This window comes from Mustela nivalis, assembly GCF_964662115.1.
Source record: "Mustela nivalis genome assembly, chromosome: 19".
NCBI lineage: Eukaryota > Metazoa > Chordata > Mammalia > Carnivora > Mustelidae > Mustela > Mustela nivalis.
In genome coordinates, this window is record NC_139038.1 from 24,893,631 (window position 1) to 24,921,610 (window position 27,980).

General features: G+C 50.4%; 2 protein-coding genes and 2 long non-coding RNA genes across 7 annotated transcripts in view; 1 reads left to right on the forward strand and 3 right to left on the reverse strand.

Moving 5' to 3' along the window:
- The first annotated feature begins 6,309 nt into the window (after nt 1-6,309).
- Nucleotides 6,310-27,111, forward strand: GPRC5B (G protein-coupled receptor class C group 5 member B). 4 transcript variants are annotated; one of them, XM_082714933.1, is made up of 4 exons: nt 6,310-6,470; nt 13,613-14,626; nt 22,353-22,465; nt 23,823-25,434. In XM_082714933.1, exons 2-4 carry the CDS (start codon nt 13,621-13,623, stop codon nt 23,865-23,867), a joined length of 1,164 nt encoding a protein of 387 aa, XP_082571059.1. In that variant the 5' UTR covers nt 6,310-6,470; nt 13,613-13,620; the 3' UTR covers nt 23,868-25,434. The 4 variants fall into 4 exon arrangements, with proteins under 4 accessions (XP_082571059.1, XP_082571058.1, XP_082571056.1 ...); XM_082714932.1 differs by lacking the exon at nt 23,823-25,434 and adding an exon at nt 25,892-27,111 and having other exon boundaries at nt 6,317-6,470; XM_082714930.1 differs by lacking the exons at nt 6,310-6,470; nt 23,823-25,434 and adding exons at nt 10,749-10,841; nt 25,892-27,111.
- On the reverse strand, nt 8,788-13,605 carry LOC309855064. Its single transcript, XR_014306592.1, has 3 exons — nt 11,080-13,605; nt 10,543-10,738; nt 8,788-10,322 (listed from the first exon to the last, which is right to left on the reverse strand). It is a non-coding gene; the product is annotated as an uncharacterized lncRNA (long non-coding RNA).
- LOC309855062 lies at nt 15,961-23,816 on the reverse strand. Its single transcript, XR_014306590.1, has 3 exons — nt 22,927-23,816; nt 21,645-21,693; nt 15,961-16,280 (listed from the first exon to the last, which is right to left on the reverse strand). It is a non-coding gene; the product is annotated as an uncharacterized lncRNA (long non-coding RNA).
- The window catches only part of IQCK (IQ motif containing K), a 102,041-nt gene continuing 100,213 nt past the window's right edge, over nt 26,153-27,980 (reverse strand). Inside the window, exon 6 of the mRNA XM_082714956.1 lies at nt 26,153-27,910. Within this exon, the coding sequence (XP_082571082.1) occupies nt 27,855-27,910 (56 nt within the window). The 3' untranslated portion in view covers nt 26,153-27,854. The remainder of the gene's footprint in view (nt 27,911-27,980) is intronic.

The window sequence follows — 27,980 nt, forward strand, 5'->3', positions numbered from 1 at the left end:
ACGTTACATCCCCAGCACTAATATGTATTACAACTGGAAGTTTGTACTTTTAGATCACTTTCTCCCAACTCCCCCTCCCCCACTCCCTGCTTCTGATAACCACAAATCTGACCTCTTTTTCTATACGTTTGCTTTTTGGGTCTTTTTTGGTGTTGTTGCTGTTGTTGGTTTTTTGTTTGTTTGTTTAAGATTCCACATATAAGTGAGATCATACAGCATTTGTAGCTCATTTGCCTTTAGGAGCAAACAAATCCTTTGTTTTGGGTATACAGCAAGGCAGCTTCCAGCAGGGAAACGGTGAAGCAGAAATCTTTTCTTGGGACACCTGGGTGGCTCAGTTGGTTGGGCAGCTGCCTTCGGCTCAGATCATGATCCCAGCGTCCTGGAATTGAGTCCCACATCGGGCTCCTTGCTCGGCAGGGAGCCTGCTTCTCCCTCTGTCTCTGCCTGCCATTCTGTCTTCCTGTGCTCGCTCTCTCTCCCTCTCTCTCTCTGACAAATAAATAAAATCTTAAAAGAAAAAGAAAAGAAATCTTTTCTTGAGAGAAGAGAGTTGCTTTTGTGGAGATGAAGTTGCTTTTGTAGAAACTAAAGAGAGAGGAGAAGAGGGGAGGGCACTGGTTTTGCTTCCTCTGAGTTGCAGTGGTGAGAATTGGAGGAAGTTTGGCAGCCCCTTTCCTGTGTGGCTAGCTGAGACTCTGAAAACACGTGCTGCAGCCCAGGCCGTGCTCCCTATCTGGAAAAGGCGCACAGGGGCAGACACTGAAGTTCTTATCTCAACCACCTTTTCCTCACCATCCTTCTTTACTGAGTCTCCGTGTGCCGAGTGCTTGCTTCCCAGACTCCCTTACACTAGGGAGGCTAGGTGACCTGGTTCTCACCAACAAAATGTAAGGGGAAGTCTACAGCTGGGAAGAGAGAGGGAGAGGAGATAGTTCTAGGAATCATTTCCCTCCTGGTTACCATGAAGATCAGGAGGAGAGCTCTCTTCCCTGAACATCTTCTTTTCTACATTAGGAGACTAGTGAAGACTTGATGCCTGGTGCTATGGCAACCACTTTGTGACCATGAGGTGCCAACCAAGTTGAAGATGCCAGAGTAGAAGACTGGAAAGAGTCTGGGCCCCAACATTGTTGAACGTGAACCAAAGGTGAGATCACCTATGTCCTAACTTACTTTTGTATGATAACAAAAATCCCTATTGTTTGGGTTTTTTTTTTTTTTTTTTTTTGGTCCTGTCACTTGAATTTTTCCTGCCAGTTTTGGGGGCATTGGGAAGTTATCCCCATGGTGGCCACACAGGGGACCCCAGAGGTCACCATGAGACTACTCCAAGCAGTTTTTTTTTTTAAATATTTTATTTATTTGAGAGAGAGACAGTAAGAGAGAGCATGAGAGGCGAGAAGGTCAGAGGGAGAAGCAGACTCCCCATGGAGCTGGGAGCCTGATGAGGGACTTGATTCCGGGACTCCGGGACCATGACCTGAGCCAAAGGCAGTTGCTTAACCAACTGAGCCACCCAGGCGCCCCAAGCAGTTTTATGGACCACAGAAAATGAAGGACCTGTGGGAGCCAATGCAGGGAAGGAAAAACAGGTGGCTACCACACGGTGATTGTAGCTGACTGTGATTTGTGAACATCTATGATGTACCCCGTTGGGGAATCTAGAAAAAACCCATGTGCCCTTTGCAAAAGTGACTGAATCTTCTAAAATGAGTGGCATGAGTTATAGATCAAAGGCATTAAAAGCAGCATGACAATCAATTAGTGATGTCCATCACAGGCACAAAATAATGGAGTGATAGCAATGGGTGTATCCACATTTGTTTATTCCTAGCAACTCCCTCCAGATATGTATCTGGAGATGTCAGTGGAGTGAAGTATCTCCCATTCCCACCCCGAGAGAAAGTCTACTGTTAGAGTCTCTGGGGAACCTCAGCCTCCTCTCAGCCTTGCCCAGCAAGGACTTCCAGGACTCCCAGGCTCTCCCCCACACCCTGTGCTAACCACCTCCCACAGTCTGCTGAGAGCAGGACCCACCTCGTGTGTATGAACCACAAAGAATGAGGCAATGACCCTGGCATTTAGTAGACACCCAAGGAAAATATTAATGACACCATCAGGGTTCAATATCCAGGCAGTTGCCTGCTTGAGGCAATTAGAGAAGTACTGAAATATCATCTTATCAAGCGCTTGAATGCCCACTGTTCAAAGTCATTCCCACTTAGAGTTAGGTTGATGTTTCCAGAAGGGCATGGGATTGGGAAGGGCAGGTTTGCATCCTGCCTCAGCTGTGACAATTTGGAGAAGCCACTCAACCTTTCCAAGCTCTGGTTTTGTCATAGCAAGGCACAGACACCTACCTCAGAAGGTTCTGCAGTTAAAGCAACACAATCTGTGGAAATGGACTTTGGCGACTCCAGAGCCCTGAACCCCACATTCATCTGGGAGATGATCTACTTTGCAGAGAAGAGAGGATTCTGACAGGCTTGGATGCAAAATAGACATACTCTAAAAGGGAAAAACAAGACTGGAATTCACTTATTCATTTAGTCAACAAATATCTGATGAGCCATGCCCTGGTCTGGGCAAGGAAGACAAGGGTGAACAACAGACATGACTCCTCTTACCATTGAGCTTAGAGCTACACTGTCCTTACAGTAGCCACTAGCCACATGAGGCTATTTCAATTTAATTAGGAACTTTAATTAATTTAATTTAAAATTTAATTTAATTTCAGGGTGCCTGGGTGGCACAGTCAGTTAAGTGTCAGACTCTTCGTTTTGGCTGTCCCGATCTCAGGGTTGTGAGATGGAGCCCAGCACTGGGTTCCGCACTCAATGCAGAGTCTGTCTGAGAGTCTCTCTTCGTCTCCCTCTGGCCCTCCTGTTTGTGTTCTCTTTTTCTCTACAATAAATATTTCTTAAAATTGTATTTAATTTAAAATTTAATTTAATTAAAAACTGACATTTCATTTCCACAGTCATCCTAAATACATAGGAAGTGCTCAATCGGGATGTCTGGGTGGCTCAGTCAGTTAAGTGTCTGCCTTTGGCTCAGGTCATGATCCCAAGGGTCCTGGGATTGAGTCCTGCATGGGGCTCCTTGCTTCCTGGCTTCTCCCTCTGCCTGGCACTTGCCTTGCTTGTACTCCCTCTCTCTTTCTTTGACAAATAATCTCAAATATCTTACTATACAAAATATGAAATCTTAAAAAATTATAAAAATCTTAAATCTTAAAAAAACAAAATCTTAAAAATATAAAATATAAAATCTTAAAAAATAAAAAAAATAAAGTGCTCAATAGCCTCACGTGGCTAGTGGCTACCCTAACCGACAGCACAGATGCAGAACGCGTCCATCACTGGGGCTCCTGGGAGGCTCAGTCAGTTAAGTATCTGACTCTATTTTGCAGCTCAGGTCATGATCTCAGGGTGGTGAGATCAAGCCTATGGGGAGCCCCACAAGTGGTAGAGGGAGTTGGTTGGAGATTCTTCACCTCTCCCTCCCCCTGCCCCTCCCCCCACGTCACCTCTCTGCATGGGCTCTATCTATAATACATAAATAAAGAAACCTTAAAGGAAAAAAAAAAAAAAAAGAACACTTCCTCCATTGTAGAAAGTTCTCATTGGGAAAGCACTGGGTTACAGCCTAGCTGGAAAGGCAGACACTAAACAAAGAGCCACACAAACACCTAATTACACACAGCGACATTTGTTAGTGGAAATCCGGGGGGCAGTGCTCTTGTCATTTTTCAGGTGAGTAACAGAGCCAGGGAAGCCTCTGGTTTTCATTTACCCAAAGAGGACTGAACATTTGAGAGCCTGATGCAGCTCCGCAGCTACACAGCCTAGAGCTATCGTCTCCAGGGCTAGAGAGAAACTCTGAGGACAGGAGGCTCATCCGCGATGTTAGAAGATATCTGACCTTGCAGCAAATTATACCAGTTTAGCCACTGAATGAAAGGAACAGCCAGGGTTGAATGCCAGCTCTGTCAACGGTATGATCGTGAACCATTAATTAGCTCCTCTGTGCTTCAGTGTCCCCATCCGTAACATGGGGTGAATAATAATATCTGATCTAGGGGCGCCTGGGTGGCTCAGTGGGTTAAGCCACTGCCTTCGGCTCAGGTCATGATCTCAGGGTCCTGGGATCGAGTCCCGCATCAGGCTCTCTGCTCCACAGGGAGCCTGCTTCCTCCTCTCTCTCTCTGCCTGCCTCTCTGCCTACTTGTGATCTCTCTCTGTCAAATAAAAAAATAAAATCTTAAAAAAAAATAATAATAATAATAATATCTGATCTAGAGGACTACTGGGAGGATTAAATATTTTAAAGAATATAAAGCTCTTAGAACAGCATCTAGCACACAGTAGCACTACATACCTTATAATGATGATAATGGTGGTGGTGGTGGTGGTGATTCTCCATGATTCTTTGAACAAGGTAGGGGAGGTGGGTGGTATGCACCTGCCACTCAATAGCCGCCTGTATTTTCCTTCTTTGCTTCCCAAAGTAACATCACTCAAAGCTAAACTGATCATCGCATTGAGGATCCCTCTATAAAATAAGTCTGAAAGGGGAATATATATATATATATATATATATATATATATATATATATATATTCCACGTGCCAGACTCTACATAAATCACTGTACATTTATTATGTGTTTAATCTTCATAACAACCCCCAAAGGCATGTACTACTAAAGTTATCTCCATTTTGCCTTTTGCAAGAAATTGAGTCTTGGGTGAACTTGACCACGTTTTTCCAGGAAAGGATCTCGGCGTCAGTTCCACTAGGTACCACCAGGTGGCAATGCCTATCCATTTTCCAATTACGCAGTCCCGTGGGACCGCAGAGGGCTGGGGTGGGGGGGGGAGTCTTCCCGTAAATACCTAGTGATCGCCTACTGTATGCCAGGCATTGTTCTAGTCGTTGAGGATACGTCGGCAAATAAAACAGGAAAATTGTTCTGCTTTTTCCTTCCATTTTTTCCTTAAAAATAATAAAAGGTGTTCGGGGAGGTGTGTTCGAGGCCCGACCGGGAGAATATTGGCTTGTGGGGGCGGGAACTGACTGAGAGGCCGGAGGCTCGAGGGAGATGAAGAAAACAATCTGAAAGGTCTGGGGTCTTTAAAGATCAGGGTATATAACTACCTCCAGAAGGGAATATCATTCGTGTTCTAAAGCCCACCTTCCTGCCTCCTTATCCCCACCCCATCGCAGGGAGGTAGGGAGCTGGGGTCACCTCCCTGTCATGTCTTGTAGGACCAAGATGGGCAGGAGGGAGGTGGTCTCACTCTGAGAAACCAGAGTGGTGGGTCCTCAAAGTTCTGGGTTTGGAGGAAGCTTGAAAGTCTGAAAGTCACCGAGGGAACCAACCTCATGGGTGTGCTGGACCGTAGCCCCCCAGGCCCCTTCTGGGCAATGCGGATCTCACACAGCCAGGTCGACCAGAAGCCAGACTCAGTGTTGAGGAGCGAGGCTGTCTGGGATCCCTCCTTCAAGCCGGGGCTGCGGCCGTCCGGTGGGCGTGCACCCCTACTGTGCCCTGAGCGTCTACCGAGCCAGTGGCCCCCTGGACCGCTGGGTGTATGTCGCCGGGGAGAGTGGTGGACGTGTGTGTACGTGGGTGATGCGTGCAGCATTGGTGGTGGAAAACCCGCGTAAGGACCTACGGGAGGGGTGCACCTTGTGAATGTGTATGTTTGGGGTAGTCAAGGACTCAAGCTCTGAGCAGTGCGCGCAAAGGGAAAAAGACAAGTTGGGGCGGGGTGGGGGGAATGGAGTGTGCCCAGGCGGACACCCGCTAGAGGACACCAAGCCGTGCGCGTGTGCCTAGTTGTATACTTCGGCACGCGCGGCGGGGTCCTCTCTAGGTCCAGGACCTGGGGCTTGTTGGTTGAGGGGAAGTTACTGTTTGTGAACCTACGTTGGAGAGTTGTCCTGGGCGGAAAAAATCCCCTGTGCTAAGACACTGATGGGAGTATCCCTCTGTGTGTGTTCCTGCAAATGAATCAATTTGGGAATACGTCCGGTGTGTGTGGAGTGCTTATGGGTGGACTGTGGATGTGGAGAGAGTGTCTCCAAATTTGGGACCCTGGAAGAGGGCGGTCTCAGTCCTCCCAGCAAGGAGCTAGATAGGGGCTTGCGCCGGGGGAGTGGAGACTGGCAAAGCCATCCGCCCGGGGCTCAGCAAGGAACCGCCTGCTGGGCAGGGGCCGGGGGCGGAGCTGGATGCCCCGGGGGGCGGGGAAGGCTAGAGGGGCGGGGCCGCCGCGTCTGCAGCAGCGCGGGCCGGGCCAGGGGGCGCCTCGCGCGGCAGCGGTTCGCCAGGGCGATGCAGTGAGACGGGACCGGCGGGCGGGCGGGCGCGCGCGGGGCGGGGGCCGCGGCCGCGCTGCAGCGATGTGACTTGAGGCCGAGAACCAGCGGGAGCGTCGGCGCTGCGAGGCCGCGGCGGTCGGTGAGTGCGAGCCGCGCGGATGGGGTAGAGGGAGCTGCTAGGACCCCAGAAACTTTTCCCGCCGCGGACTCGGGAGAACTGGGGAGTGTGCTTCTTGTGCCCTTCTAAGGCCCCCCCGGCGGGTTAGTCTGCTGAGGAAGATGGGGGGTCAGGGCGGGGGGAACCCCAGTCCCGCGAGGGCAGGGCGGGGGGAGGGGAGGGCTGCAGACCTTAATGCCGGAGGTGGGAGAGGAGAGGGTGCCCTACTCCCGGACCAGGTGGAGATCCAAGTCTCAGGAGGGTCTGGGGGCGACCGCAGGTGAAGAACAACTGGGAGTAGTGTGCGGGAATCCAACCGTACCCGAGTGACTCGTCGTGGGAGGGAAGCCGCGGGCAGGTCTGGGGGCCGCGTGCTCAGCCGGTGGGGGCTGACCGCAGGGCAGACCGAGTTGTGGTTATAAGGACTGGGCTTTGGGGGTGACCTGCCGCACCTGCCGCAGGGGCTGGGGGCCAGGCTTGCACCCGGCGGTGCCTGCGCACTACGGGACAAGGGGAGGGGGGACACTGCGGGGGCGGAAGGAGGCAGAGCTGAGACCTGGGGCTGAGGGACAGACGGGGGCGTCTGCATACAATGGCGGGGGGCTGGCTTTCCTATTCCGACCTGGCTGGGGCTGAGGACTAGTCTTGTGCGTTCGTTGCCCTTGGGGGACACGGGCTCCCAGCTCCGCACATCCCGGGATCCGTACCGCCCGCACCGGCCTGGGCCCGGGGGAGCTAGCTAGCCATCCGGGGAGTCGGGCACCGACCTTGCCACAGAGGACGGCCCCAGCGCAGCTCGCGAGTTCGTCCCCTGGCTCTCGCTCTGTCACACCCGGGCCCAACCAGCCTCCCCCCGCCCCCCACTCGTCCCCCATTCACTAAGGGGGCGGCTCCTTGGAGCGCGGACAAAGGCCCCTGGAGTGTGGCGGGCAGCGGCGTCCCTGTCTGGGGCCCCGGCCCACGCGCCACATTGGCTGCCCAACTGCGCCAGGATGGGGGGCACTTGAGCGGAGCCCAGGAGGAACTGGGGGTCCTCGAAAAGACAAGAGAAGTGAGGGAAAAGTGAGAGAAGGGTCTGGCACAAAAGCCGGGGAACTTCAGCCAAAGAACCTTGATTCAGAAGTTTCCTCGGTGGGGTGGGGGCTCTCGGTGGATTCTGTCTTGGAGTGAAGCTGCATGCAAATAGCATGTAAATAGAATGCAAATCATCATCTGTTGGTTGGGAGCCCTCCACGAGGCCAGTTTTGTATCTAGGCTGTGGAGTGAAGGGTTTTCTATCTGTTCCCTGCTCTAAGTCTGAAAAGGGGTCAGCTGAGTTGAGAAAGAGAAAAATGGAAGGGGAGAGGAGTCGCCATTTGGGGCAGGCAGCAAGACAAGCAGTCTTGTTAGAGAAGCTTCAAACCCTTCTTGGTTTATTTGTTCTTTCCGTAAATGGACCAGCTTCAGAACTGGGGCTGGGACACTACAGAGTAGAGAATGGACAAGCCTCTGCTCTCAGGGCTCTAGCCAGGTGGGTGAACAAATAAATAGCTAAATAAGTAAATAAATAGTAAGTAGATGGAACTTCTAATTGGGGTCAGTGCTGCCAGGAAAGTAAAACAGGAGGATATAAAAGCAATGAGGGTTTGTGTATGTTGGGAAGACCGTTCTCAGGGGTGACATTTTTGTGGAGCCTGGCAAGATGGAGGGTTCATCTCTGGGTGGGCCACTTGGGTCCCTTGGGGGACCGCTGTGCAGACAGAGGGCACTGCAAATGCAAAAGCTTGGAGGTGGGAATGAGTTTAGAACTGAACAAAGGCCATTGTGGATGGAGCTCTGAGGCAGATGTGGGGGGTGCGGGGAGGGGATGGTAGGGACCAGCCAGACCACCATCTTTTGGGCCCAGGTTTTATTCTCCTTGAGCCAGTGAACCCTTGGAGAGTTTTGAGTGGGAAGCCAAGGATCTGATTTTTAAAAGCTCCCCTGACCTCAACTCACAGATGGAAAGCAGCTCCCCTTTCATTCTGCCTCTGGGGATGGCAAGGCTCCGGGAGCCTCTGAGGGACTCCGTCTGGCCTGCGGGGACCGCTTAAACCCTGCTCTGTCCTACGAGCCCACTTGAGGAGTGGCTCAGGTTTTAAAATTCACTCTCCACTTTGAGGCAGTTCTTGTCCGCCTTAAGTGGCCCCCACCCGGGGCCCTTGGCCCCATAAGCCCTTCACGCAGAGCTTCCTAGGGGTTCTGAGTTAGTCACATTTTCTTCTCGGAATTACAGCCCAAGAGGAACCTTCCACCCCAGAACGGACAGCCAAGGATGCAATTTGCATTTAAATGATTGCTTTTATTTACAGGATTCGAGCTGCTTTGCATATTCATGGATCGTGGAGCTTGTGTTCTGGCAACCCTGTTTACTAACCCAGGAGGGTTATTAAATTCAAGGGCCCCCAAATAGGCTGGTGGTCTGGGCAGCATTAGGAAATGAAGATTATGAGATGGTGTAACTTGGAAAAGGTATTAGAGAGTGAGATTGTGGGTCTGGGAAAGAGCTTAATGTCAGGAAACCTTGTAACAGTTTAATCTTGCAGAGCAGGAAATGCACCATTGGCTCTAAGGGGAGTGGGCTGGGACAGAGTGTGATGCTGGAGTGTGTGGGGAGACCGGCTCCACAGCCTCATCCTGGCCTTCTGCCAGTCACGGGTGAGGCCTCAAACCAGAGATGCAGTGGAAAGGCCTGGGGTCAGGAGTTGGGGGAAATGAGTTCTAGTCCCAGCTTGGCCTGTGAATTCCAGTAAGCCTCTGGCAAAGGGGTCCCACCTCTCATTTTACCGAGAGGAAAGACGATGGAATCATGATTGTCTTTTTAATAAGCAGGGATCCTGTATTCCCTCCCTGGGGGACAAGCACCTTGCAGAGATTATTTTTCATGTACTTTTCTCACTGGCTTTGTGAAGGCAGCGCTATCTTTGTCTTTTATAGAGGAAGAGACTGAGGGTCAGAGAGGTTAAGTAATGCCCCATGTCCCATAGTTAGATCTGGCGTCACTCTAGAGGAGACTGATGAAAGTGTATAAATTCTGTGCCAGGCATTCATCTGTACCAAACTATTGACTATGCCCAGACGTAGGAAGGCCCCCTCCCCGCCTGCTCATTTTTTTCTTTCCCTTCCATGTTCTAGCATCCCCCTCCCATATCATGTGGGTAGTGGGTAGATGGGGACACTAGTTCCCAAGAGAATGGCCAGTGTCTGATCTCTGTGGGTCCTCACCCTGACTTCTTGACCTGGAGACCGTGTGTGTGTGTGTGTGTGTGTGTGTGTGTGTGTGTGTGTGAGGGCTCCTAGATTGGCCTGGGTTTCCCATGGGAAAACCACCTTCACAGTGAGGCCTCCACTTAGAGCTCCTGGTTTGGGGAATCGGGTGAGTTTAGAGGTTCCCAGGGCAGACTCCCACCAAAGGCATCTCCTATTCACACCACCTCAGGGATCCTCTTCGCCTGGCGTGATGGGGGAGGCTGAAAACCAATAGCGGACAAACACCTGGGTGAGCCCCCTTCGCACCCCATCTCCATGGCAATTGCTCCTCCTGGAAAAGCAGTCAGCAAAGTTCATAACCTCTGACGAGGGAATAGTTGCCAATCATTTCTATTTATTTAACAGATAGTTTATGTAAGTGCTTACCCTGTGTCAACTACTGTCCTAAAACCTCATTATTTTAAGCACAACGATCCCACAGGATGGGTACCGTGAACACACCCCTAGTTTGCAGAGGAGGAACCTGAGGCAAGAAAGGTTAAATCCGTTTGTCCAGGGTCACAGGGTACTAGCAGGTGGCAGGGGCAGAACTTGAAACCAGAAGATCTGGGGCGCCTGGGTGGCTCAGTGGTTTGGGCTGCTGCCTTTGGCTCGGGTCATGATCTCAGGGTCCTGGGATCGAGCCCCGCATCGGGCTCCCTGCTCCGCAGGAAGCCTGCTTCCCTCTCTCTCTCTCTCTGCCTGCCTCTCTGCCTACTTGTGATCTCTGTCTTTCAAATAAATAAATAAAATTAAAAAAAAAAAAAAAAAAAAGAAAGAAAGAAACCAGAAGATCTCTCGGAAGTTCGCCCTGCTCGGTAAGGAGCTGGGCCGGGAGGGCTAGCCCAGCCCGTGGCCTTCAGGCAGGCAGCACTGTCCTCTCACAAGGAATCTTCCCTGCATTCTTTCCAGCCTCTGCAGGCCCTAGCTCGTGGAGAAATGGAGCGTGCTGCTTCACCACCTGCCGGAGGCTTCTGGCCCCTCTACAGGTGGGGGTTGTGGACAGAGAGAGAGACAGAGACAGAGATAGTATATTTAAGAGCCTCTGAATGAGTCACATTTCTGAGAGCCTGCCTGGCAGCAAAGGTAATTAGTATGTGAGCCGAGGCTTGCGCGTTCGTTCACTTTTGCTCATTCCTCCTTCTGAGGAGCCGCACGCCTACCTCTCCTGGGTTTGTTGCCATATATTTATCCCGTGCCGATCAGCCTTGCCTGCGGCTGACTTGAAACCTCTAATCTGGCATTGTTCCCTTTGGGATTCCGGGAGAACTGCTCCCTTGGTGGGAGGAAGCACCAAGGGGCTGATGCGGAGGCTGGGGCTTACCTGACAAGTGGGAGCCACCTGCTTGGTCCCTGGCAGAGTTGGCGAGGCAGAGCGTACTGGGGCCATGGCTCCTGGCTTCCCCGGCTGCACGGGTCCAAGCTTCTCACACTTCTGTGTGCCCAAGGGTCTGAGCGCATTTGGAGCTTGCCTGGTGGGCTTGTTAAAATGGAGGGGGCTAGGCCCAACCCCACCAAGGGTCTGCATTTCCAGGGAGCTCCCTGGTGACCCTGCTGCTGTTGGCCATCTGAGGATGGACTTGACTTGATTTGACTTGGACTTGAACCTTTCAGGCCATCAGTTCTTTCCTCTGTAAGAGAGCAATGAGAACACCTGTCCTTCAGGAGTGACATGAGGGTTGAAACTACTCTTACCGATTCATTGGTTCGGCAGCTGGGCTGTCGAACCATGCGGCAGGTGCTAGCAGATCAGTGCAGAACGAGACAGACACAGCCCTGGACACGGGAGAGCAGGGAGTGGACCCAAAGGTAATAAAATATTTGGAAAATTGTGGCATATGCTACAAAGACAAAATCAGGACTGGTGTAGAGTATAATGGGGGGGGGCAGCAAGAGACTGGCCAGCAAGGGTTCACTCACCAGGTGACATTTCTAGAGCCCTGGTGTGTAGTAAGAGCCCAAGTAACAAGAGTACAATTGTTTGCCGCTTCACTCCACCACTTTCTAGCTCTGTGACCTCCAACAAGCCAGCTGACCTCCACGGAGGTAGTAGTAGTACCAGGCTCGTAGCGTCATTATGCAGATTATAAGGCATTCGTATGTGTGCCGTGCGTGAAGGTGTGCCTGCAGTGTGGTGAGCACCGTGAGTTAGTTATTGTCATTGTCACTCTGGCAGCAGTAGAAAACTCTAGAGGGCAATTCTGAATCTCCCCAGAAATCCTAGATGAGCCAGGCTCCACTTCATCCTGTGGGGCTGTGAGGAGCTCTCCTGATCATCCTAGACACCTCCTAGGCATCCTTAACAATGATAATGATCCACGAGAGACCAGTGGATTCCACTAAAGCTCCTGGCCGTCTTGGGTGGCACCCACAAGCCTAGACATTGGGGAGGGAGGACTTCCTGGAAGAAGGGGGCCACATGATGTGGGAGGAGTCATAGAACTTCCTTGGGGGTGAGCAACACAAACCCAGCTCAAACTGGCTTAATCTAAAAAAAAAAAAAAAAAGGCACGTTTATTGGCTGGATGAATAGTGGCTGGACCATGAGTCTGACTGCCACATCTGGGGTGCATCCTCACCCCAAATTTGCTTGCGTGCAATGCTGGGATGCATGTTTTAGAAGCATCTCTTGCCAGATGCCTTCTGCCCTGAACCTGCCTTCTTTAATGAAGAGGCAAAGGTGACGATCCCTATAGCAGCAGACCCCTTCTCATTTGGTGGCATCAATAATTTATCCCAATCAATGGCTTCACAGCCAAGGCAGGATCAGAGCTGCTCGTGGAATCCCTGAAAGGAGCAGAGAGGGGGAGAGAGAGGTGGTCGATACTGCATTTACTTAAGGAAGCCCCAGGGAGGAGCGGGAGCTGCCTGGATCCAGCTGGTTACGCCCTCACACAGGGGGCAGCGAAGCCAGTGGGTCCAGCCTGAGCTGCCTGTAGACGGGCTTAGAGCAGAGCTGTGTAGGCTGGAGCTTTCTGAAGGCCACGCTCTGTTCAGAAGCAAGAGCTGGTGGCAGGTGGGGCCCAAGAAAGAGTCCCGGTGAAGGAGCCTCTCATTCATTCAACATCCACTAAGCATCACCTTTGTGCCAGCACTGGGGGCTAGTGCTGGAGTCCACACCAGTGGGGTCATCCTGGTGATTTTGCATGCCCACTCCCACAGGGGACATTTGGCAATGTCAGAAGATTTTTGGGTTCGGGGAGTAGGTGTGCTACGGGCATCTAGTGGGTAGAGGCCGTGGGTACTGCTGAATATCCTACAGTACAGAGGACAGCCCACACAGCCAAGAGCAGTGAGACCCGAAATGTCAATGATACCAAGGTTGAGAAGCCCTGGTCTACCCCAATGAACAGAGTGAGTCATGGGTAAATATTAAGCCGTTACCATTGAGAGACTGGGAAGAGGCAGTGCATACCATTCTCAGCACGGCGCTGGTCTCATGGCTGTCTCTTCAAAGTTTTGTTTTCATTCCCTTATTTTTGAAGAGGTCAGACGTAGCACAGAATATAAAAATCAAAGAATACAAAAGAGTATACAGAGAGAGTGAATCTCTCTCTCATCCTCTTCTCCAGCCGCTAGCGATGATGATTCATGATTGTTCACTGTGCCAGATCAAGGCTGCAGATGGGAGCTTAAATCAGGGTCCTGTACCTTCCCCCACCCCAACCAGGGGCTGTGCTGTCTGAAGAAAGGGGTGCCTTTTTCTGACCTGTCAAAGGTGCCTCATGGGCCAGCAGGTTGGAAATGAGGAGGGTCTTAAAGAAGTCAGGAAAGTGCGAATCTTACAGTGCACTGGTCTTTTTCTCCCTCCAAACATCTCCCCCGTCCTTAATGTTCTGGAACCTTTCCGGTGTCAGAGAGAAAGATGAAAACCCACCAGGTGCTGGCCTTCCTCTTGCTCTTCGTGATTGCCTCCGGGGCTTCTGAGAACGCCAGCACTTCCCGGGGCTGTGGACTGGATCTCCTCCCTCAGTACGTGTCCCTGTGCGACCTGGACACCATCTGGGGCATCGTGGTGGAGGCGGTGGCTGGGGCAGGCGCCCTGATCACGCTGCTCCTGATGCTCATCCTGTTGGTGCGGCTGCCATTCATCAAGGACAAGGAGAAGAAGGACCCCGTGGGCCTCCACTTCCTCTTCCTTCTGGGGACCCTGGGCCTCTTCGGGCTGACTTTCGCCTTCATCATCCGGGAGGACGAGACCATCTGCTCGGTCCGCCGGTTCCTCTGGGGCGTCCTCTTCGCGCTCTGCTTCTCCTGCCTGCTGAGCCAGGCGTGGCGCGTGCGGAGGCTGGTGCGCCACGGCAAGAGCCCCTCGGGCTGGCAGCTGGTGGGCGTGGCGCTGTGTCTGATGCTGGTGCAGGCCATCATCGCCATCGAGTGGCTGGTGCTGACCGTGCTGCGCGACGCCAAGCCGGCCTGTGCCTACGAGCCCATGGACTTCGTAATGGCCCTCATCTACGACATGGTTCTGCTCGTGGCCGCCCTGGGGCTGGCGCTCTTCACGCTGTGCGGCAAGTTCAAGAAGTGGAAGCAGAACGGGGCGTGCATCCTGGTCACAGCCTTCCTGTCCGTGCTCATCTGGGTGGCCTGGATGACCATGTACCTGTTTGGCAACGCCGAGCTGCGGCGGGGAGACGCCTGGGGCGACCCCACCCTGGCCATCACCCTGGTGGCCAGCGGCTGGGTCTTCGTCATCTTCCACGCCATCCCGGAGATCCACTGCGCCATCCTGCCAGCGCCGCAGGAGAACACGCCCAACTACTTCGACACCTCGCAGCCGCGGATGCGGGAGACGGCGTTCGAGGAGGACGTGCAGCTGCCACGCACCTACATGGAGAACAAGGCCTTCTCGATGGATGAACACAATGCAGGTAAAGGGGTCGCCGTGCCGCGGGGTGAGGCTCTGGGACCGCTTCCCCCAAAAGGACTCCCTCCTTCCTCCCTAGTGGGGATGGGTGGCCCCAGGGGCCAGTCCTGGCTGATGGGAGCCACAGATATTGGGCCCGGTACTTTATCTGGCCCAGGGATGGGTTCTTATTTAGCATTTTTTTCCCCCGGTCCGTTGCCAAAGAATTTAATATCAAAATCTGGGTTTCTCACCTCTTCTGAAAAGTCAGCTCTGGCAATGCTGGCTTGGCATTCCCACCTGGCAAAGATTGTCTGGAGCTGATCTGAACCAGTGTGCGCTGGAAGGTTCCACCTCTCAGGAGTCGGGGCTGCTCCTTTGTTTTCATTTTAATTCCAGGGTAGTTAACACACAGCGTTGTCTTAGTTTCGGGGGTACAATATATGATTCAGCAACTCCATACATTACTCACTGCTCATCAGGGCATTTGGAGTCTTGATTCCCTTCACCTGCTTCACCCAACCCCCCAACCTACAACCCCCTCTTCGGTAACCATCTGTTCTCTATAGTTAAGAATCTCTTTTTTGGTTTGTCTCCCGCCACCCACCCCGACCTTTGTTTCTTTGTTTGTTTTGTTTCTTAATTCCGTATATGACTGAAATGGTATTTGTCTTTCTCCGGCTGTTCGTTGTTCTTTTTCATGGCTGAATAATATTCCATTATGTAGATTAGGTATAGATATAGATATAGATATAAACCGCATCTTTATCCATTCATCTGTTGATGGACATTTGAGCTGCCACTGCAGAAGACAGTATGGAGGTTCCTCAAAAAATTAAAAATAGAAGTGCCTGGGTGGCTCAGTCGGTTGAGTGTCTGCCTTCAGCTCGGGCTCTGATGTCCCGGTCCTGGGATCGAGTCCCCAGTGGGGCTCCTTGCTCAGCAGGGAGTCTGCTTCTCCCTCTCCCTCTGCCCCTCTCCCTGCTCCCTCTCAAATAAATTAGATCTTTTTTTAAAAAATTAAAAATAGAGTTACCCTATGATCCAGTAATTGGATTGCACTCCTGGCTATTTACCCAAAGAAAATGAACACTGATTCAAAGGGATATATACAGCCCTGTGATTACTGCAGGGGTTTCATAATTTAGCTGTTGTAAACAAATATTGTAAATTGTTACTTACGAGAGCTAAATTATGAAAGCAGCCCAAGTGGCTGTTCCTTTAGATGGGAATTCGTTTTGTGTTTACCACACTCCCCACCACTCCCTATTGCTAGAACTCAGCCACTAGAACATATTAACATTAATTCCCTGGCTACCTGGAAGTGTTTGAGCTTATAGTCCAGGAACTAGATGGGGGCAGTTACTTGTGTCTCCTCCCCACTTCCAGCATTCAGGAGTGTATGAATGGGTCCCTAGAGTCAGGGGCCCAGATTCAAGTCCTGCCCTCTGTACTTCCTAGATGTGTGGCTTTGAGCAAATTGCTTTATCTTCCTGAGCATCAGTTTTTCCCATCTGTAAGATAGACTAATGAGAGAATGTACCTCCAGAGCTGTTGTGAGAAGTAGCATCCTGAGGGTCTCCCCCAGGACCTGGCCTCCTGGATGTGTGTCTTGGCTGGGTTCCCCTGAAAGCAGAGCCTGAGACTTGGGTGCAGCTGCCTTCCCCAGGAGGTGTTCCCTGCAAGGGAGAGGGGAGGGATAACCAGACCAGGAAGACAGAAACAACCAGACAAGTCCATCGATGAGCCAGTTACTGATGTGGGCAGCTGGGGCTCGGTCCTGAAAGGAGTGCATGTAGCACGAGCCTCAGACTTGACCTTCCGAATCAGGAGTCTGCAGCATTCGCCATCAAGTCCTCCGTCGCCCCTTGTCACTCATGTCCTCTGTCTCCCACTCTCATTGCCTCTTCCCCCATTACTCTGGCCAAATAAGTACTGCTGGCTTCTGAGAGGTTTGAGGGCACAAGAGATGGAGGCTGTCTGCGTCCCCAGGCCCATGCATCACCCCTGCAGTGGGGTTCAGAGCTGAGCCTGGAGGATGTATTGCGGGCACTCAGAGCCCCCGTGGTGAATGCCTCTGAAGTATCTGTTGAGTCGTTCCTTCAAGTGAGTCGGGTAGGTTCCCAGCACTTGAGATTCAATAAAATTGCCTTTTCTCAGTTGCCTGAGGATTGATCAGGGGCTCTAATGATAATAATAATGGCTACATTAACAGCAGCAGCCATAGCTGTGTGGTGCTGATTACTTAGTACAGTCATTGCATACTGAGCATTAACTATGTGCCAGGTGCTATTCTAAGTCCTTGACCTCCCTTGCTGCACCCAGTGAGGCCGTCCTATTATTATCCCCATCTTACAGACGAATAAATGGAGACTCTGAGAGGTTCCGGACCTTGCCAAAGACATAGCTGGGAGGTGGCTCATTCCAGATGGCCAAGGTCCCCTTTGTAGTGCGGCTCACCCAGGCAACGGGGCAGTGTTCCTGGGTCATGACTGCGGAGTCAAGCTTGTGGGGTGACTGCTGAGTGCATCCTGCCTGTCCCCTGCAGGCAGGGGTAAGCACATTCAGCCATCAGATCCTCAAAGGTCACCCAGAGCCCTCCCCACCTGCCCACTTTCCTCTGCACTGGACCAGACCCACAGGAGGGAACACCAACGGCTCCATCGGGGATAGGGCTAGAAACCCTGGTGTGGTCTTTAATGGAGCTGTTTTAATCTTAGTAGGAAGCCCCAGGCCAGCAAGCCCATGTTTGTCAAAGGATTTAGCAGGAATGAGTGTTGGCTCATGTTGCCAGGACAAGGCGGGGGTCAGGAGCATCACTGGGAGCCCCAAAGGCCCTCCAGAGAAGGTGTCCTGAGCAGAGGTCAGGAGCCCAGCTGGTTCCCGGGGTCTGGTGGAGCCACCCCTTCCTGGCTGCCCCTGGAACAGGATCCTTTTTATGAGACCCATGGACTCCCCTTGGACCTGAGAGGTAGTGGCAGCTTCTGGAATGAATGTGCACCTTTGTACATTCATTGGGGGATTTTTGTTTATCACTTTGTCAGATTCTCAAAGCCGTCTGTGGACCCCAGAAGGCTAAGAATCAGTGGTATTGAACCTGAAGGTCTAGTTTACTTGCAGTGAAATGGGAATGCTAGAATGACCCAAGTATTAGGGTCTTCACGAGTAAGGATGGCTAACCTTTAGTAGGTGCTTACCGTGGACCAGCTACCATTCTGAGCATTTTAGTGGCTAATCTCATTTAATCCTTACAATAACCCATTGAAGTCCATTTTGCAGACAGAAAACCGAGACACAGAAGGGCCGGGGTCTGAGCCCATGCAGGCGGTTTCTGGAGCCCCGTGCTTGATTAGTCTACCACAGAATTACTCATCTCTCTTCAAAGCACTTTAGTGATCCTGAGCTCACTGGTTGGTTTACCAGGACGACTTTGTGGCTTGAGAAAGCAGGGCTTATCAGTCCCATTTTACAGAGTGGGAAACTGAATTCCAGGGCTGTCAGGCAACATGTTTAATTAGGCTCACACTCTAAGAGCAGGGAGGGGGGGAGTTGGTTTTCTACTATGTGCATTTTTTTTCTTGTGAAAATGCAGCCAGTCCTTTCTATCCACGTAAGATCCAGAGATCAAAGGTATCTGGGACCCAGGTGAGAGCCAGCAGTACCAGGGCTGGCACACTGGGTGATGAGGGGGTGCTGGGGGGGGGGTCCTAGAGGTGCTCCCCAACCCCATCTGTTTCACATTCTGACACATTCCAAAGCCAAGGAAGTCGTCTTTCTGTCCCCTCTTTCTTTTCCAAAATAAAACCAGTCTTTTCATTCCATTTTGGTGACAAAAACTAGAATAATCATCTAGAAGTTTCAGGAAGTAAAAATAACAAAAATTGCTCAAACTCCCGTTATCCAAAAGCAGCTACTGCTGTTTGCTCCCATCTTGCCAGACATCTCTCAGTGAGCACACAATCTCTCCTTCCCTCCCTCTTTTACACACACACACACACACACACACACACACTCCAGTCCCGTAGACAGGTTCTTAACCTAGCTGTACACTTGGGCAGCTAAAAAAAATTACCAGTGCCCTCCCCCTCGTTCTGTCTGTTTGGGTTCAGGTTTCTCAAGCTTTCCAAAGGATTTGAAGATGTAACCACCGATCTAAGTGGTGTTCTGTGGTGTGTTTGCTTAGGTCAGTATTGTATCATGGACAGAGGCCTTTCCAGGTCAGTGACTGCAGAGCTCTAGTATCCTTTCCATGATGCAGAGCTTTCCTTGGGCACAGTAATTTATTTTTCTGATCCTCAGCTGGTGGATATTCCACTTGTTTCTGACTTTCCATATAAGTAATGTTGCAGTGAACTTTGATCTTTGTGCCCTTGATCAATTAACTTCTTGCAAGACCAAAAAAAACCAAAAAAACAAAAAACCACCAAACCAACCACCACCTTCTAGACATGCACAAAAGCGTCTGTACCTTTAAATCTTGATATATACTGCCAGATGGCCCCCTAAAAGTTACACTCATCTTCTGCCCCCGCCAATAACTGTATGAGCGCCCGACTTCTTCACTCACCTTGCATATTATCAGACTTTGTTTTAATAGCCCTGTTTTGGATCATCCCAAATGTGTGTCAACCAAAATTCACACGGGACCAGGCAAGATGGGCCCCAGGCAAAGCCAATTCCGTCAGAAAGCTCACATGAGCTAAACTGGAGTGCTGGCTAGGATTGTCCTTGTTCTAGAAACCCTTGCTTTGCTGGCTGGGGAACCTCTGGGCGTGTTCCCTTGCCACTGTGAGAACAACTATTGTCATCTTTGGTGCTGACCTCAGCCAGCTTGTATTTTCGGGAACCAGGCCCCAGTAGGGGCCTTGCCCAGGAGTTACAGTTGGCCCTCTTTCTTTGGCGCTTTAGCCAGCTAGCCTTTTGGGCCCTCTTCCCTTGAGAGTCCATCTTGACGTCTTCAAGAGATGGGAAGGGCATTCCCCAGGTGGCCTGTGGCTCAGTCAAGCCCCAGTGTCCTCTGCTTCCAGGTTTCCTTCCCCCGAATGAGATCCCAGGTACATAGAGCACTTTATCAGCCTCCTGCTTATTAATAAGTATCAGCAAGGCATGAGGTATGTGACGAAAGTTGAAAATGCACCGAAGGATGTAGCACCTCAGATCACATCTTGGAAAGCGTTAATGAGGCATATTAAATGTTCACCTTTCAAAGGAGCAATAAAGAAAAAAGGTTCTTTCTTTTAGGGGATTTGGGCTCTCTGATCTCCTTAGGGCCAAGGGCTATTTAAACTTGGACTCTTAGCTTTCTGGTGTGTGGCCCTGAGTCAGCTTTGAGGGAGGGCCCATGTAGCCTCACCGGCAGGGTCTGGATAGGAGTAGGCCGGCATTCAACCTATAAACTTAGATCCCTGTAGGGAAGCTTTTATGAGCCCTGCTTGCCTTTCACAGCTGACCCAGGTCAGAGTGCAGTGTTAGGTGGGACACTTGCAGGGGCAAGTAATGAAAAAACCTGATTTGAACTGGCTTAAACCAAACCAAAACACAAGAAGGAACAAATGTACTGGGGATCAGGCTACAGGAATCAGATCAAGGAGGCTCGGGTGATGACTAGATTTGATCTTTCTCCATCTCTTGGCCCTGTTAGTATCAGGGCAGCCCACAACTCTAGGCTTAGACAGAGTCCCAGTGGAAAAGAGGATCGTTTCCCAGCAAAAATCCCAGAGTTGGCTCTGAATGGACCTAATTGGCCAGATTGAAGTCACATGCTGACCTCAGGCCAGGGTAGAAGGTGGTCATAGCAACACTTGGGGCCAAGGCACCCACAGATGGCTGGTAGAGTCGAGCCTTTGTTTCTTTGAGGAAAATGTGTTGGGGTCAGATTCTCCCAACGCAGCTGGCCGGGTCTGTGCTTTATAAGGCGTTCCCTCTCTAGGGACTGAGACTAGTAAGAGCCCAGGAACTACCTCCTCTGCCCCCGGCTGCCTCTCCCTGGCTCCCCCTTCTCTACTTCCTGGGAGAGGTTATCTCCTTGCTTAGCTCATGTATAAACAGCTGCTTGAAGGCTTGGATGGAGCTGCTAGAGCCAGAGAGGTTTACCTGTGGCCAGAGACATTTGCTCCCCACTGTGCCTCAGTGTCTTAGGCCCAGCTTGGGCTGAGCTGCCTCTCTCTAATGTCACTTAAATTCAGGTTGCTTCTAAGTAAGTGTGATGGTTGAAAACAATATTTGAGGCCAGCAATGTGGGATGGTTAAGAACACAGGTTCTCTGCCTGGGTTTTGGATGCTGGTTTTGCCTCCTTCCAACTGTGTGACCTTGGGCTAGTAACTTAATCTCTCTGTGCCCATGTAAAATGGAAATAATGAAAGTACCTATTATGGTATAAAGCAGACTCCCTGCTGAGTGCAGAGCCTGATGCTATGGGGGGGGGGGGCGGGCTCCCCTGTGATCGTGACCTGGGCTGACCCTGAGATCATGACCTGAGCCGAAACCAGGAGTTGGAGGCTGAACCAACTGAGCCACCCAAGTCCCCCTCTTTGGAGACTTTAAGTGAGGCTTTTCTTGGCAAAACACGATTAGTGCCTTCAACAAGAATGAAAATAATGGAATCCGTGTTACAACGGAGATGGACTTTTGTTTTCACAGTGCTCCAACATTCTGCATTGGTTTTTAATAGACTATCTTTTTAGAGTAATTTTAGTTTGACAGAAAAACTGAGCAGGAATCACAAGGAGTTCCCACATGCCCTTATTATTAACAGCTCGCCTTAGTGGTACCTTTGCTACTGTTGAGGAATCAGTATTGATCCATTATTATTAGCCAAAGTCCACAATTTACATTTTAGAGCTCACTCTTTTGCTTTTACAGTATCGTAAAGCATAATTTCACTGCCCTAAAAATGCCCTGTGCTCAACCTGTTCCTTCACCACCACTGCCCCCCCGCCCCAATCATTAGTCTTTCGACGTGGTCTATACTTTTGCCTTTTCACAATGTCCCAGTTGGAATCACACAGTATGCAGCTTTTACAGACTGGCTTCTTTGACTTACCAATATGTGTTTGTTTCCTCCATGTCTTCTTGCGTAGTTTGGGTTTTCTCTACAAAAAAGGAAATTTAGGTCTCTAAAAGTACACAGCAAATAGGAGCGCCATTTACACACCTCTCTCAGGTTAAGAAGTGCTGACGTACTTTGCCACCTTTGCTACAGCTGTCCCTTTTTTCCTGTTTAGAAATACCCTGTCCCAGAGGGTTGGAGCCCCTGTGTTCCCTTCCCTGTCACTTTCCCACGAAGACAGCCTCTGTCATATACTTGATGTCCACGCTCTTAGGGTTGTCTACCTCTGTGTATCCAGAAACGGTGACCGGGGTTGAATGGTGTGATGTTGAACTTGACATGAAAGACACTGTGTAGTGAGAGAGGAGACCTCTGAGGGATGTCCCCCATGGCCTGCAGGGGCTGGAGGGGGTGGGGTAGAGGCTCCACCCTGCCCCCCACCCCAGCAGCCTGCTCCCTGGATTCTACAAACTTCCCAACCCCACTGAGATGGGTCAAGCTCCAAGAGAGCCAGAGAACAAAGCCCTTTTGTGACTTTTGTTTTGAATCTGGCTTGTGACAATGGGGAGGGGTGGCAAGGGCTTGGCGGGGGTGGGGGGGTGGATGTGTGCGGGGGAGCATGGTGTTGATGCAGGAGAAGAAAACAAAATCGCGGGTTGTTTTTTGTTTTGGTGTTGTGTTGCTGCTTCCTACCTCCCTCAGCCCTCCGAACAGCGGGATTTCGCAACGGCAGCTTGGGAAACAGACCGAGCGCTCCGTTCAGAAGCAACGTGTATCAGCCCACTGAGATGGCCGTTGTGCTCAATGGAGGGACTGTAAGTATCAAGAGGTGATGTTTTGGCCGGAGGCCCAAGAGCGATCCGTGTTGGGGGCAGCTTCGACGGGGGCATCCTGCTCTGTGGAGGCTGCGTACGGCCCCGCACACACTGGCCCACGTGGACACCCCTTGCAGCTAGAATGCATGCAGTGCTTCCATTTCTCTTCCCCTCTCTACCCCCGTTCTCCATGCACGGAAGATGCACCTATACTTAGTGAACCATCTGTGTGGGTTCCTTTGACAGAGTCCCTGTTTCTTAGGGCTCCTGTACCCCGCGAGTCTGGCTTTCATTATTGCACAAGATGCCCACCTCTGCTCCCTGGGAGGTGACTTTTAGGAAAAGCCCAGAGTTGTGAACCACCCCCCCCCCGGCAGATTTTGCTGACATCCAACCTAGCCTACCCCCGTGTGTCCCCCCACCCCATCTCTGTGCCCCAGCTGGATACCGGGTTCCCCTACCTCCACTCCTTAAAAGATGTCTTAAGAAACCGGAGCAATTATCATTTCTCCCCCTGCGGGCACAAAAACAGATTTTACTATCTGATGCCAAACAGACCTTCAGCAGAATTGTCATTGTTTACATTTTGCCTCCGTGCAAATTACATCATTTTGTTTCTCCAGCAATCCAAAGACACACTGTCATTCCCACATTTAATTTCCAAACATAGCTACATGCTTCCTCAGAAACAATGCATAAAGCCAGTTTACATGTGTAAATTGGACTTCCATTCCTCTATCATGTGCCAATTCCATAACTCAACCTGAGCTTTTTTTTTTTTCTTTTCTTTTCCTTTTTTTAATGTAAGTCGGGGATGGTCTTTGATCTCTGGAGGGAATTTGGGTTTTCCTGGCCTTTTGAATGGTATGCGAGGCATTGGTTTGCACTGGTTTGGAACAGGCTCAAAGACAAACAGACTCACAGATTTGCTTTCTGAAAACCCCCTGCCATCCCTTGGGCTGTTTTATTATTGTCGGGAGCCAAGAAAAAGCCTGACTCGAAAGCATTCTGCCTGTGTGTTGTAATAAATAATGTTAGAACCCCCGTCAGTCACTCTTAAGCTCTCCTAGGCTCTTCGAGGCCAGTGGGTGTAAAAACACTGTGGACTTAGAGAAAAGCCAAGTGGGTTTCTGAGTGAGGACACATTCATTCGGGGATGTATGATTATAGAAAAGAGGACCCAGCTATCCCTAGAATCGAGCCGTGTCACACACACCGGGTTGCCGCTTTTCTTGGGAATTCTTCAGACCCTTAGAAAAAAGCAAGATAACTTATCTTTGGCACATTGTTAACGAATTGGTTTCTGATGTTGACTTTGCAAAGCACGAAGTTCTTAGTGTGTTGTCCTTGTTTCCAGATCCCAACTGCTCCGCCAAGTTACACTGGAAGACACCTCTGGTGAAAGACGTTAAGTTCCAGAGAATAAGAATCTCTCTTAACCGATTTTATTCCCTGGCTGTGTCTTTCTTGAGGGAGAAATCAGTAACAGGAGCCGAACAAGGCTGCCTCACAGCCGGGAGATCTGGAAATCCTACACAAGGGGATTTTGTGTAAATGTGAACACTGCTGAACCTAAAAGCTAACACCGACTGCCCTCCGTCCCCTGCCACACACACACACACACACACACACACACACACACACACACACACACACACACACACGTAATACCAAACCAACCTCAATCCCTGCAAACTAAAGCAAAGCTAATTGCAAATAGTATTAGGCTCACTCAAAAATGTGGCTGGGAAGACTGTTTCATCCTCCGGGGGTAGAACAGAACCACATTCACAGTCGGTGGACCGGGCTGGTGTTGGCTGACTGTGGAAGTCCCCACACCACCGCCCCTCGGCAGCAAGGGCTGGACCTCAGGTGGCCTTTTTTGAGACGACTGTTTCACGGAGAGGACTAATGGGGACTTCTCCACCAGCTTGCCTGTTGGTTTGCACATTTCAGGGGGGTCAGGAGCACTTAACGGAGTTGTGGGTGTGATCCTGGGGTGAGGCCCAGCCAAATCACAGCATGAGCTTTACAGCAGTAGTGGGGGAGGGGCCCCAGCCTGTGCCAACGAAGAGAAGGCTATCTGGGAGTTGAAGTGACTGTCGCATTTAAAAAGTGGTGACCCACCACTGTTCCCTCTCTGGGCCTCCTGCTGCAGGTCTACGGCAGAAAAGCATGCCCACCTCCCTCCTTGGAGCCAGAGCGATATTCCTGCTTGGGGCAACAGTCTTTTTCCCTTGATGAGCTCTGGCTCCTCCTGTTCTTGCCCTGCTCCCCGACCCCAGAGCCCTTTCCCAGTTTTATTTCCATGTTCATTTCCAAAGCTCAGATGGGCTGTCAGCTGACAGCGCCCCCGCCCCCCGGTGGGCAGGCCAGAAGGCAGGTGCCACAGTGATTGTCTGTGATGATGTCACATGGCAGGGCTTCCCAGGGGAACCGGGACACTCTGCTGCCTAGCATGCAGTGAGTTCTCAGGTGTTAGACGTTGACGGAGTGCAAGTTCCAGGGACGGCTGGAGCACTCGAGAGAGGTTCTTGCTGCTTCTGGAGGGTATGTGGGACATGTTGCGACTTGGTTTTCTGTGAGTTCCATGCAAATGGTTCTCTTCAAAGCCCATTGTTTCTGTCATGGTTTCCATCTGTCCTAAGCAAGTCATTCCTTTGTTATTCGGCATTTCCAACATCTCGGCCATTAAAAGCCCCATGTTCTCTGCACTGTTTGGCCAGCATAATCACTAGCAGTGACACAAAGCAAAGAGTTTTAACTTGACGGCATGAAATGTATAAATGAGGGTGAGTCCTTTGGCATATACTCTAATGATTCTATTGCTTTTTCTATAAAACAACCCTTAAGCCTTTAACCTTTAAAGAAAATGAAAAAGGTTAGTGTTTGGGGGGGGGTGTGAAACTGACCTCTTCATAAGCCAATATGTCTGAGCTGTTTTAATAAACCTTCTGATTTTTCTCAAGGCCCTAGTCTCTGCTGTGTCCCGTCCTTGCCAGGGCCCCCTTCCCCACTGCAACCTTGCAGAGCGACGGGGGAAACCAGGCTAATTTGGCCTCCCTCCGTGGCTCTCCTTCAAGTTTTCCATCCAGCTAGTGCATTTCCTTGTGTTGCCACGCATGAGGAAGAAAAAGCATGGCACCAGAATGCCACCCCCTACCCGACCTTTGGGAAACAGCCCACCCCTGCCCAGAGCATGTGCTTGCTTCTAGAGAATCAGATTCCAATCCTCTCTTGAGGCGCGTCCTTGGCGGACTGGAAACTGGGAATATTGGGGAGGAGAGGGAGGGAAATAAGCTAGGACCCGGGGTGGGGATGGGGGTGGTGGTTGCATGCAGACCCAGGATTGTGGAAATACAGAAATCTCCAAACGCCTCGGTCCAGTCCGGTGAAAAACCACAGCAATACACATTCTCGTGCCAGGAAATGGTTGCTTACCCCCGCTCTCTGGAGTCCTTTGGAGCTCTCTGATCCCATCAGTGATTCCGTCTGCAAGAGCCCCCCCTCCCCCCCTTGCAGAAGGGAGCAATTCACCCGATCGTTTTCTCTCTCAGTTCTTGGTGGTCCAGGCGGATAAGGTGAGCACAGCATAAATGGCTACAAGGGGGAAAGTAACGTTTCATCAACATAACCACAGAACCAGCTTTGCGCCATGGGAGACCTCACTTACGGAGACCTTTTCTCCCCCCCCTTTCTTTTTAATTCTCTGATACGTTATTGCGCTTCTGGATTTTGTTTTATTTTGGCTTTAAGGTTGAGAGTGGGGTGGATGCCCTCCCAGTGGGGCAGAGGTGGGGAGTGAGGGCGGAGAGCAGAGAACGGGTATTTTCCTAATGACTCCACCTGAAGGGTACAAAGAGACCTCTTTGCCAAGAGACTGGCTGCCAGCTGGCCCCGCGGAGCAAACTTTAAATACAAAATCCAGTGGCATCTCTGTTTATGGAAACAACACTTGTCAAGGGAAAATGACCTGAAGGAGAGCATCTGTGATCAAAATACCTAATTGTAAGCACAAATCTTTCTGTGTCCGGTTATTAAAATCACTCTGGGACTATAACAGCCACGCTTCTCCCCCCCCACCCCCCGCCTTTTAATAGAAAATGGTCATTCTATCCTGGTTACCTCCACTGGATGTGGAGGCAGTGAGGGAATCAGCTCAGAGAATCGACAAACTGGGGAAATGTGGGGATCCCGTGCTTTTAGCGCAGACTCCGTCTGGGCCCAGCAAACAAGGGTAAACTTGGGGTGGTCTTCTAGGTCAGCCAGTGCTGAGTTGAACCCTAAACTGAAGGGGGAGTGTTGTGGCTTTTATAATCCAATGATGCAATGACTACACCAGCTTACAAGAGTTCTGAGCAGGTGCTTTTTATTAATTGATAAAGAGCTAAGGCTCGTTTTTGATAGATAATATATATTTATTAAATGTATTAATGTGTGTTTTATAATGTACCTTTATCCTCCCCTGGCTGACTGTTGCATACTTATTAAAAAAAAAAAATCGTTAAAGAAACTTCAAGACAATCAACGTGTACCATAAATGACTGTATATAAACATGACAAATTTAAAGGTTGTAAAGCATGGGCAGATAGGTTTTATTTTCAAAATGCTGTTCTTAACACAAAAATAAAGGCGTTCCTATTTACTTAAAAGATGTGTGCTAGCTTGTCAAAACCACCCAGAATAACTACGAGGCTTTTGGATTTGCCTGGAGGCTCAGTCTGTGGCAATTTGAACGGGGGAATCCTGGTTCACAGCAAACCACAGAACAAATGAGGGTAATAAGTTAGCTTAGCCACCAATGAGGAACTTTCTATAGTACTCTGGGGGCTTGACAACCAAAATCCTTTGTCTGTCACTGTCTGGGTGTCTTCAACTTGTTGGATTTGCAGTCAGAGTTAAGAGTCAGTCTCCTCTGCAAGTGGTTGTAGGCAATACATCTTTTTTATGAAGAGAATACTCACCAGATAAACCTAAAGCCCATGGCAAAGGTTTGGGACTCGAATTTAAGTACCAGTCTTTGCCAAGGCAGCCAGAAGTGGGAAACTGGAAACTAAAACACTTCAGCGTTTCTTGGATCTAGAGTTTGTTGTATATTTTAACGGCGGTTGGTGTAGAAGAATATACTGGAAGCACTGAAGAAATAATAATAGGTAAAATAATAAAATTTGGAGATAATGCAGAAAGTTAAGATTCGTACTCTCCTAGGATAAACTATATGCAGTAAAGCATGTTTGCAACAAATCCTAGCTTGTGCAGAAAAGGTTCTGTATTCACATGTACCAAATCTAGTCGTTTAAAAAAAAAATCAACAGAGAGGAAGCATAATTTGTACGTTTTCCTCACGTAGGGTCCTTGAAGTTCCAAAGGGAAAAGATCCCCCAGTAGTTAAGGTGGTGGAGTCGTAGGTGCAATTTCCTCATCGTCCTCCATTTTGCATTTCACTACAAAGAAATGAAAGAGAAAGTCAGAATCAATTTATATACCCAGACAGACTTGTGTGATTTTGCAAAC